Source organism: Macrobrachium rosenbergii, chromosome 28, assembly GCF_040412425.1.
Source record: "Macrobrachium rosenbergii isolate ZJJX-2024 chromosome 28, ASM4041242v1, whole genome shotgun sequence".
Lineage (NCBI taxonomy): Eukaryota > Metazoa > Arthropoda > Malacostraca > Decapoda > Palaemonidae > Macrobrachium > Macrobrachium rosenbergii.
The window spans coordinates 28,677,501-28,690,000 of NC_089768.1; the positions used below are offsets into that span (position 1 = coordinate 28,677,501).

The 12,500-nt window shown below is 36.4% G+C and overlaps 1 protein-coding gene across 4 annotated transcripts in view; it reads right to left on the reverse strand.

Moving 5' to 3' along the window:
- The window catches only part of LOC136854163 (ATP-binding cassette sub-family G member 1-like), a 203,474-nt gene that overhangs the window by 70,848 nt on the left and 120,126 nt on the right, over window positions 1-12,500 (reverse strand). For 2 of the 4 annotated variants that reach the window (XM_067130426.1, XM_067130427.1), the window contains exons 3-4: window positions 10,169-10,193; window positions 8,430-9,523 (exon numbers count right to left, since the gene is read on the reverse strand). In XM_067130426.1, the coding sequence (XP_066986527.1) occupies window positions 8,430-8,587 (158 nt within the window). In that variant the 5' untranslated portion in view covers window positions 8,588-9,523; window positions 10,169-10,193. Of the gene's footprint in view, window positions 1-8,429; window positions 9,524-10,001; window positions 10,194-12,500 lie in introns of those variants that run through there. The other 2 variants (XM_067130428.1, XM_067130439.1) reach the window with 2 other exon arrangements.

Below are 12,500 nucleotides of genomic sequence, written 5' to 3' on the forward strand. Positions count from 1 at the left end.
ATTTGCAAAATACACAAGAGAGAGAGAGAGAGAGAGAGAGAGAGAGAGAGAGAGAGAGAGAGTTAGTCCCTCACCCTCCGCAACAAGAACCGTTCTCGTGACGTCATTCATGGCGGCACCTCTCACCCAAGTTTCGGTTGACAGAACTTAACAGGAAAATGACTCCCCTGCAGATCAGAACCTCTACGAAGCGATTTCAAATTGTGCGATGGTATCAAATAAGACGCTGGGGAACCGCTACCCCTAAATCTTTTCGGAGACTGACGGGGTACAATGGATGCGCACTCGGCTTGTCACAGCGAAAGACGCTCAAGGTTACACAAAAGACTCTCGTCGGGACAATTGCTTTTACAATGCATTAAGTTGACTCGTTTGCCTTTTTTTTTTATTTCGTAAATTTATACGAACTCTGTTGTTAGTCTGAGTTGACGAACAATATTTGGGCAGTGGAGTGAAATAAAAGGATTAAAAAAATTAAAATCTTTCGAGTACGCCGACTCGAAAGTGCAAAGACATGATACGACGAAGAAAAATACATAAGAATTAACATAATTCTGCTTTTAAATTTCGATTATTTCCAATCTAAACAGAACTGCAGAACACCGGTAAATTAAGCAGACCGCAATCCAGTTTAAACTGCCTAAAAAGCAGGAAGCGTGTACAACTCTGAAACGGTAAATTACACAAGTGTTCAGCAAAATCATGTGAAATTACAAAATCCGTTACACACGAGAATGTTACATCTAACGAGAATCCCATGAATGATAGTTTATAAACGAAAGATACTAAATGCAAGCAAAGAAAAGGACTTGGACATTCAAAAGAGCTAGGCTTATCCGTCAGCTTACATTAACTAGAAAAGTCAGCCCCAAAATGATTCCATAGAGGCTGTCGCCATCTTCCCATCTTTCTCTTGATACGTTATAGCGTTAGCGTATTCTAGTGCAAATTGCTGCAGTCTTGACAATCAATACAAAGTGCACAGCAATTTCCCCTGACACCAGATTCCAGCTGGTGCATCAGAGAAGGAGAGGTCAGTAAGGGAACGCAGTTTTGAATCTAGGTCGCGAAGGATGGATTCAGCATCCTTATTTCTATGCCTCTAAATCGCATTAGTAGGATGAGGCTCTAGAGGTTTGGCAATGGGTAAACCCAACTTCAGGTCTTGGGTAAACCATGGTAAAGAGAGGAGCTCTACCTTAGGGTTAACTAATTGCGTAACAAAATACGACGACATAGGGATTGGTTCATTCTTTAGGCTGAGGTTAATCTTTTCCTAAGTTACAAATCCTCAGGCTTAAATCAGTTCATTATTTGAAATAAAACCTCTCTAAGCTAAAAGGAAAAAAAATATACTTTTCAGGAAAACAACTTCGAGGCTCCTAAATATCACAAAAAAATGCCGTAATAATTACATGCAAATATTTTTGCATCTTTAGTCTTTTGGAAAGGAAAACATCTCTTTGACAAAAAAAAAAAAAAAAAAAAAAAAAAAAATGACATACATCAGTTTTGATTACATATAAATATTTTTGCATCTTTAATTTTTGGGAAAGAAAAACATCTCTTTGAAAAAAAAAAAAATTGACATACATCAATTTTAATGATTTTGAATGGAAGGAAGGAACGGGGAGAAAAAATAGTGGCACTCCTAATACCTATCAATCTCTTTCGTGACTTTGACTGCTGCCCTGGTCATTTTCCATCTCGTCCCAACTGCAATAAATTTCAAACTTATGTTGGAAAAGTGTTAAAAGGGCAACTTTATTTCCACCGCAATTGAGGATTTACGGTTATGAGATATAAAGTGTTTTATCTCTCGTGTGGTTTATTGCTCGTCTTCGCGTTCAAGAACTCACTATAGCATTGCAAATCCTTCACTGTTTCAGGTGTCTTCTGTTGAAAGAGAGAGAGAGAGAGAGAGAGAGAGAGAGAGAGAGAGAGAGAGAGAGAGAGAGAGAGAGAGAGAGAGAGTCAGGAAACACGACGGCGATCTCTATCAGATCAATATTCAATAGATTTTAGAAATATTGCTCCTGAAAGTGGACAGTACTATAAAATACATACCTATACTCCTAGATATTGGTAACAATTCAAAGGTTCTGTGAAGTTAACCTTTAAAGTTCAACGAATCCAACAAATCGAAAATTCTGCCACAACCATTACCATGGTTGTAATTCAACAACATGTAAACGTTTCTTGGACTTTGTAAACTTTGCCATTTAGCCTATGACAGCAGAGAATGCCTGATCTGTTAAACTTGAGGGTCTCGATTTTATCTGAAAATCTGAAGGAACTGAACAGACAGAATTTTACTGAATATTTTTAAGTACATGTTTCTCGTGCACTAATAAGCTTAAAATATGTTGAAAATACTCCTCATTTTACCGTCTTTCGTGCACAATCTGGAATCAGTAACGCCTTAAAAAAATCTGTAATTAGGGTAATCAGCCTTTCTGTAAATACAATCGTTAGTTTGTTTTAATATTGTCAAAAAAAAAAAAGTGAAATCTTTGGTAAGACCCAACCAACTTTTGGGCTGTTGACGCAAATCTGGAGGAGATATGAGACTCAACTTGTTTTGCAGAACTCATTTCACTAAATCATCCACGTTGTCAAGTTAAATTCCACCAGAGAGAGAGAGAGAGAGAGAGAGAGAGAGAGAGAGAGAGAGAGAGAGAAAACGATCATTCAAGATGAGGTGAAATTCTGAGAGAGAGAGAGAGAGAGAGAGAGAGAGAGAGAGAGAGAGAGAGAGAGAGAGAATCTCCCATAATAAGAAAACGATCATTCAAGATGAGGTGAAATTCTGAGAGAGAGAGAGAGAGAGAGAGAGAGAGAGAGAGAGAGAGAGAGAGAGAGAGAGAGAGAAATTTCCCATAATAAGAAAACGATCATTCAAGATGAGGTGAAATTTGAGAGAATTCTGAGAGAGAGAGAGAGAGAGAGAGAGAGAGAGAGAGAGAGAGAGAGAGAGAGAGAGAGAGAGAAATTTCCCCATAATAAGAAAACGATCATTCAAGATGAGGTGAAATTCTGAGAGAGAGAGAGAGAGAGAGAATTTTCCCATAATAAGAGAACGATCATTGAGGAAACGCGAAATTCTAAAAAGGCATTTGACCACTCATCTCTGAAAACGGCCTCCGTGACCTTCCTGTGCGTTGACCCAAAAAACAAAAAAATCATCCAACTTCTTCAGACAATAAAATTTACAAGAAAAGAGTACACTTCTGGAAAAAGAATAAAACACTGAAATAGTTTTGTCATAAGATGTCTGAAAACTAAACACAAAAGAATTAAGGATTGCATTAAGTTCCAGAATAAATGGAACAAAATGTTATGCAAAATTTTTAATACTTTTCTTATTAACATATTTCTGATTTAACAGGTAAGACCTAATCTACTTCCCAGCGTAAATCATGATTGATTAAATATATCCATAAAACAAACGTTTTCCATCAGAGCTAGCTGTAAATAATAAAACTGCATAAAGCACTGGAAATAAACTATGAATATCTTTCAGTAAATCCTCTGGATATGTAGAACGAATTGCCCTGCCATGAGATTGATTAAAATGACTTGCTGCAGGAATATGGCATAACGAAAACATCGGTCACGGACACCAGGTAGCATGAGCTTTATGGCATTGATTGATTTAATGCGGTAAACTAGCGTCGCAACGAAGACAGCCATTGAAGCCGGTTGGCAGGAGAGTTATCGCCGTGGAGTGCAAAAATAACTAACAAAGCCAGGAGGGAGGTATACCAGGCACCTGGTCGTTGTAAATAATGCACCCACCGATATAAATAACGCTTCCGTAACACATCACAACGAATAAAAACCAGAAGAAATATATAAGAAAATAATCCTCCAGAGTGGACGAGAGATGAGAGCGGAGCAAAACGAGAGGCCACAAAAGTTTTATTGGTATCGAGTCCACTTTCCTGAACCCAGCCCTTGGGAGAAGGTTCGTCTTCAAGATCTCTCCTGAAAGGTGAAACGACCAAATGAAACCCAAAAATTTCCTCGGAAATAAAATGAAGAAGGAAAAAAAAAAGGCTGATGAAGAGGAATAAAAAGCACATGATGAAGATTAAGATGAAAAGTTATATTTGGCAGGGACTTTCGGGAACGAGAGGGCAGAAAAACAATGACATGAGAGAGAGAGAGAGAGAGAGAGAGAGAGAGAGAGAGAGAGAGAGAGAGAGAGAGAGAGAGAGAGAGAGAGAGAGCTTTCCTTTCGAAACAGCTTTCTGGAAACTAAAGAACAAGTGCCCACCTATTTGATTACTTTTTTCAATCCGAAAGCTCCTTAAAATACTCAAGGTTTGCAGGAAGTGATTCAAAGGATAAAAAAAGTTTTATGGCGGATCTGAAGTTCTGCCATTAATTTCTGACCCACCCTTGATTCAGCAACCTTCAAAATTTGTTAAAATTCATAAAAAATTGCAAAGTGTTTTTTTAAATTTGAATCTGTATCATTAAAAATGCATCTGAAGAACACAAATGATTGGTCATCTTGAATAATATACTTAATGTTCTCAATTTATTTAAATTCTTTGCAGTCATGTAGTCCAAGGAAGTTTAGTTCAGTCTGTGTAATAATATTTTAACAGCAGCAGAGAAAACGGAATGTCCTATTAAAAGGGTATACTATTCTGTAAGTCAGAAAGATCCTACTGTATTTATCTCTCTCTCTCTCTCTCAGTATCACGAAAGCCTAGCAAAAGAATGCTCGTATATCCAAAAACATTAATGATATGAAGAATTATTACGTGGTGATACATCTAATCAAACTAACCATTAGAAGGGAGTGAGGTCTGTTTGAAACGCATATCTTCAAAAACAAGGATTTTTTCAGAGTACCACGGCCTGTTAATCTTATTCAAATTACCTGCAAAATTTGCATTTACACCATGAGTATAGTCTAATATATGCTTCATAATTCATGTTAATTCATACGTTAATTTCCTGTCTCCACATAAGAGCACTGACTTCGTGCGGGCTTCTATTTGAAAGTCAACAGGTTTCAGGCTTGTTAGTGTGGCATGCACATGTTGTAAAACATTACTTAACATTTGTAAAAACCAAATATATATTGTTTTGTTTTGACAAAAGTGTTATTTAACTCTAAAGTTAAAGCCATCAAACGGAGCACCGTGGTATCGCCATGAATTTTCATCCTCACTTTTTAAAAACCGAGTGGCCCTTGTCGAAAGTATACGGTGGGTCTTCAAAAACAAAACACTGCGTATATGTCTCTTCCAATGGGTATTAAAATGTCTTTGTGAGTATAAACGGAAAAGAATGGACATGTGAAAAAAATAACACACCTACAATTTTTTTTAATCCTTAGTAACTTCAGCAATTAGAATTTGAAAACGGCGGATAAATTCAAGATACGGTAACAAAGTAAACGTTTTTATACAGATATATCCATAACAACATTTGTCTCTATTACCTGTTCTTCCAGACTTATTCTTAACAAGGATCTGTTGTTCCCTTTAATATTACCATGAACAGCCGTCCGCCTACATTATATTTTCCCGTAATTTCACGTCTCATCACAACAACAGCTCCAAGTACAAATGTTTCATATGTCTGTCCTCATGAACATCAAGCACAACTGAAATACAGTTATGTGAAACGTCTCTCCGCAAAGCTTCACTGACACTAAGGTGAGAGTAAGACTTAGTTTTGGATCTCCGTTGCAATGCTCTGCATGCTACCACAATACTAAGGAAATTCTAATTTAAATAATTATATGTCATTTGGCAGACATTTAAGATATACGAGTAGGAAAATAAATATCTATCTACAAATCAGTAAATATTTACTTTCTATTTGTACATAAACGCTGTCCTTAAAATATTGGTAGAAGACTTTCAAGTCCATAACTAGCGAATCATTTGGTTTTACGCAATATTTTATAAAGGGAGAATAAAGTAAAGGAAACAGAAAAATAAAGATTTATTTTTTCAAGACGGGATAACGATAGGAAGCAATTCATTAGGGTTTCGTGTGTTGATCCGGATTAATGTTTGATTAATGCAGAGGCCAATTTACAGCCAACATAAATGCCCTCTCTAGGAAAGGGCTGACATAAAAGAGGAAGAAAAAAACGAAAATAAATAAAAGGAACGGGGGGAATGGAATAATATGTAGAGGAAAGTAAAGAAACGGTAAAAAAGGAAATATTTTTTGGCTAACTGTCTCGTCTCTCTAGAAAATAACTCCGTGCCGTAGATTTTCTAAAACTCCTAAAAACGATTAATAAACCCACGAAGAAAGATAATCCCAATAAAGTGAAAGGAAATAATAAGGAGTTAGGATGACGGGCAGAATATCTCCATACAGGCTAAAACAGGCGATCGGAGGTAAATTGACTCTCGTGACTATTTCTACGCCGCTTATACGAGAAATGTCCAGGGCAGGACACGGACATGCTCTTGTAGGTAACAGTAAAGCAGACCTGGCCATTATATCAGAGCCGAGAACTCAAATAACCGAGATATATTATAAAATAATAATTCTTTTTCCACGACCTCCGTGTCACAAAACTACCGTAATGACCCCTGGCTTTTTTTCCCCGATCATTATCAAAAGGTCAGCTCCTTAAAGATGTGTTCTTATGTGGGTTTGGCTACATACACATGCACGCACACACACACATTGACACGCATGTAAATATACATATACATATATACATACATGCATACATACATACATACATATATAGATAGATAGATACATACATAGATAGATAGATAGATAGATATACATGTATATCTTTATTTATATATATATATATATATATATATATATATATATATATATATATATATATATATATATATATAGTATATATAATTCCTAAAATTCGATACACCATACATCAATAAAACTGACAACACAGTATTCATTTTCAAGGTTACAGTGCCGTGAAACCCTCACCACCCAAAACTGGAAAAAACCCTTTTTTTAAACCCTCTTGGCGAGAAAGAAGAGAGAGAGAGAGAAAAAAAAACTCCTGATAAAAGAGAGAGAGAGAAAAAAAAAATAAAACGCTAAAAAGCCTGATATTGCCAATGACAGGAAGTGTAGGAAACGAAGCAATTTCCTAAACTAATAACTCGCATTTGCTCTTCCTATGCTGGAGGCGACGGGAACAAGGTTCGCCTCTAATTGAGAAACGGAATAAATCCTAAAAATAGGAATTGGGAGCATGCTTGCCTTGCCCTATTCTCCTTCAACCAGTTGTGATGCCAAAAACGGGCGTGATTACTGTCCGTCACCCTGGTTTATCTAATTTATGCTTTTGTTTGTGAATATACATATTTTGCGTGTTTATTTTTTTTTTATTTATTTGTTTCGTTGTTTTCCTGTCTTCCTCTTTTATTCTTGTTGAGATGTTTTACTTTTTCCAAGCTCACACTGCAAGTTATTCTTTTTCTTTTGTTCATTAATAATAATAATAATAATAATAATAATAATAATAATAATAATAATAATAATAATAATAATAATTATTATTATTATTACTATTATTATTATTATCATCACTATTATTATTATTATTATTATTATTATTATTATTATTATTATTATTATTATTAGGCTCGTCAAACTAACGCGGTTTTGTGAACGCTCAGAAATTACCATAACATTTACATATAGTAGGTAGAGTCAATTGACGTCTTAATAAAAGTAAAGTATTTACATATGGTTCTGAAATGCAACAGGAAAAAGATGCCATACAGATATTTATGTGTATGCATGTGTACATATACTAGAATATTAATAAATACGTATTTCAGAGGCCGAAGCCTCGTCTGCTGCACAATCCGTAATTTCGTACAACAATACTTAAAGCTTTACAAACGTCGACAGTTAACAGACACTTTTCAACTGAAGCGTAGTAAGATATCTATCTTTACGAAGTAAAGGCAGCGAAGCAGGTAATTTATAAAGCTTCAGAGAATTCTACAAAGACGAAATATCAGTTGCTGAAATGAAACTCATTAGACTGACACTCGCTTAAGCCTTGCATCCACTCACACCAAAACCTAAAAATGTAAAGTGTTGTTCTTTACATCGCAATCATACGAGGCTCGTTATAAATATCGAACACAATTATACTCCAACGGCCACAAACACCCAAGAATAGCTCTTTAAAAATGGCAGCAGACCGTGGCAACACAAATCGAGCGAGATACTCAGTTCACAACAGATTCCACTAATCTTGCTGTTAAAATCCAAACGGCATTTCCTCTTCAACCGTTTTCTTCCAGCACAGAAAATTATTTACCTATGACTACGCAGCAGCATTAAAAAAAAGCCTTCATTTATGATTTATTACGCATGAAATGACAACAGTAAAAACACACACACACACACACACACAAGAACAGGGCAAGGGAGAGACTTACCTGATACGAGCATGATTGAGATTGGGCTTGAGATATGGGGCATGTGAGGCCGGAGAGCCCATGATTGGGGTCGTCACCCCATCAGCCCCCTTGTGGAACTCCGCATAACCTCCCAAACCCCTCCTGCTGGGGACCTGCACACTCAACAGTTCCGCCATTTTGAGGTTAAACCTTGGGGTTTACTATTCTCAAAGTCTCGTTAGAAACGATAAAGTTAGGAGCGCGATTACGGCTCTCGTACGGCTCTAACAACTAAAAAATTTTTATTTAAAACACTTCAATATTGCATTTCGCAGACGCACAATCTGTTTCCTCTGCCGCGTTCACTTTCTCTCTCTCTCTATTTCTCTCTCTCGCTCCCCTTTTTCAAGAATGTCTGAGTCCCTCGATCGCAAACAACTTGAGCGGAGTTACAAAAGTGAGTGCTCGTGAAGATGGCACCGCCGCAGAAGCCTTCTTACGTCGCGAAAAGCCCTCAAAGTGGTTTACAATACATAGTGTCAACACCTCATCTCATTTCCGTGATTTGCATCTATCACTCTCGCACTTTTCCTCTTTCCCCCATTCAATTTCCACGAATAGGGTAGCGATCTATATTTTCTCTGGCCAGAACAACTGCAACATCGACAGGGCAAATTCAATGACCCTTGGACTCATTAATGAAAAGCACTCAACAATTTCATCCAGATTTTTTTCTCCTGGGTAAATTGCAGCTTCACTGATTCAAGTACGCGCATTCGAGAATACTCGATACCATCTGCATGAATAAATCCAAAGACGCAACTGTTGCCGAGCGAATATCAAAACGACATCTTGCCAAGGCCCGTATTAAGAGGCTCACTTCCTTTTCAACTCTTTTCCTTATTCTTTCTACTTCTGTTTCAAGAACTCGCTCTTTCTCTACTGTCACAGAGTTTTCAATAGATATCAACTGGCAATTTCCAACTTCTTATTTCAATTTTATATTTAAATCCACTTCATTATTTTCTCTGTACTTCATAGTTTTGTACTGCTTATTCGGAACATCTGATTTATGGTTTGTCACTACCATTATCCAAGGCAGATCAGTTAGAAGTTTGTCAAGAAAAACTGCTCTGAAATCAGAAAAAAATGGCGCTCAATTTTGTGTCATTTAAACCGAGATTCAACATGATAAATAAATGACACGGCGTTTAACGCAAGCATGTAATTATGAATATTAATAAGGGGAAAAAACTTAGGCAAAAAAAGTGTGCATGAATTGAGTTAAGTTTGCTGAATAAATAGTATAGCTGGAAAAATGGCAATTATAAAAAGGGGCAAAACAAGATTACTTCTTTCTAAACATTGCATATTCACAAACACAGTTACATTAAATTTTAACCGTACTTTATTAGATCACAAAAAAATCCATTCACGTTAGAAACTTAGGCATGTTTCATTGAATACAAGAATATATAAATTATTGAGCAAGGGGCGGGGGAGCAAAGTCGTTCATTTTAATATTATTTACAGAGACTGGCTCTAAAAAACAGAAAGTTATTTCCCAAGAACATGCCGTTCAAGAGAATGTCAACACGAGCCCGCGCTCACTTCTAGAGGTAAGGGTATACGTGTGCTTGTTCGTATATGTGGACACGGTTAAATCTCTTGGATATTTCGTTTCATTCGCGTTCCGAACGAAACTGCCGGGTACTTGTTGTTCTTGGGAATGCCTATTAATTACATATAATTATAGGCGTGGTATTTTCAATATTCACCTTGGAAGTCCACATCTTTTTCAAGCTGGAAAGAAAGAAAAGATTCATTAGTCTCATATAATAAGTAATATTAATTTAAAAATTATAATAACAAATAACCGTAGCAGGGCAACGTTAAAGAATTTTATCAAGAGTAAGAACAGGTATTTGGAGGACAAACTCGATAGTTAGAATGGAATGAAACTGGTTGAACTAATGAATTCATTAACAGTTATCCTCATTTATACATGTAAACATTACAAATGCAACTCCTGCTTTGGAGTCACTTGTTATGTTTACATGTGTAAATGTTCATACTCAAAGAATTTTAACCTTAACAGTATACTGCTCATATATTCCATAGTTGTACACTATAGAAGGCAAAAATAATAACTAGTTGCAAATAAACCTTTGCAATTTGCATAGGAAAATAAAATAAATTATAAATATTAAGAGAAAATTAATGTCTATACATCGAAAATACATATGAAAAAATGAAATGATAACGTGTATATATATATATATATATATATATATATATATATATATATATATATATATATATATATATATATATATATATATATATATGTATGTATGTATAACTGACTCAATGAAAATATGGAACGTGATGAATATGTAAATGAAGACAAAATCCACGAAGAAAAGAGAAACAATGGAGTGCTGCACTCCATTGTCTCTCTTTCCTTCGTGATTTTGTCTTTACATATATATATATATATATATATATATATATATATATATATATATATATATATATATATATATATATATATATATATATATATATATATATAAAATATAAAATATAATATATATACATATATATATGTATATAAATGTATACTACCTGACCAACCCAGCGCCGCCCGGGGAAACTCTGAATGACAACCAATAAACTCTCTCTCTCTCTCTCCTCCCTAACATCCCCTATACTCTCTCTTACTTCCTCCCCCTATCACTCTCTCTCTCTCTCTCTCTCTCTCTCTCTCTCTCTCTCTCTCTCTCTCTCTCTCCTCCCTAACACCCCCTCTACTCTCTCTCTCTCACTTCCTCTCCCTCTCACTCTCACTCTTTCCCTTTCCTGTTAAGATAATTGCTTCAATTACTGTACATTGTCAAGTATATGTGACATTTTATATTTCACCCCTTCTCACCCCCTATTCCTATCGGGGCTGTACTTGGACTTAAAGGGCATCAGGAGTGTCACTATTCATCTCAGCTCCTCGAAAACTATGGATTAGACACAAATGTCTGTCATTTTTGACATTTTATCTTTTACCCCTTCTCACTCCTCTTCCTATCGGGGCTGAATTGGACTTAAGGGGCATCGGGATTGCCACCATTCATCTCAGCAGCCTTGAAAACTATGGATTAGACACTAATATCTGTCACCCCCATTCCCACCCCCACCCCCTTTGGTGCCAGTGATGTCTTACCCCCATAGTATTCTTTTCCAGATAGTAAGTCATACGTATACTGAAATGAGGTATGATAAATTCGTAGAGTTTATTTAGTTACTAAGTCTACGAGCAGAAACAGCCCCGTTTCAGGGAAGACCTTCCCACCCCCACCCCCTTTGATGCCCTTTAGTGCTAGTGATGTCTTACCCCACAGTATTCTTTTCCAGATAGTAAGTCATATGCATAACATGTTTGGTTGAAATTGCTCGATGCGTTTTGGTTATGCTAGAACATACATATACACACACATACATTCAGTACATACATCCATTTATATATATTTATATATGTATGTATATAATCACTGCACAAACAAATGCATCAGAGAGAGAGAGAGAGAGAGAGAGAGAGAGAGAGAGAGAGAGAGAGAGAGAGAGAGAGCACCCCAGAAAGCTACCACGGAATCTGCGCCTCAACTAAGTGAAACAGGGCGTGTGAGCCCGCAGAGTGCATGCCAAGCGCCTTGTTTCTGGACGCGTGCCTCTTCCTTCCCGAACAATCGCCTATTTTCGGAAATGGGTCCCAACGAGGCCACAAAATTATATAACCAGTTAGGTAGAAGTAAGTAAAATTGACGTGAAATTAAAGATATCGTGATTATTATCATGCATTTTCGGACTGTATCTAGATTAAATAATTTCAGGACGAGTTTAACGGGCAAAAGTACTACAAATTACAGTTGAGAGAGAGAGAGAGAGAGAGAGAGAGAGAGAGAGAGAGAGAGAGAGAGAGAGAGAGAGAGAGAGAATAGCAAGAATTAAAGTCATGAAAGTAAATGGAAGAGGGAGAGAGAGAGAATAGCTTAAATTAAAGTCATGAAATTAAATGGAAAAGAGAGAGAGAGAGAGAGAGAGAGAGAGAGAGAGAGA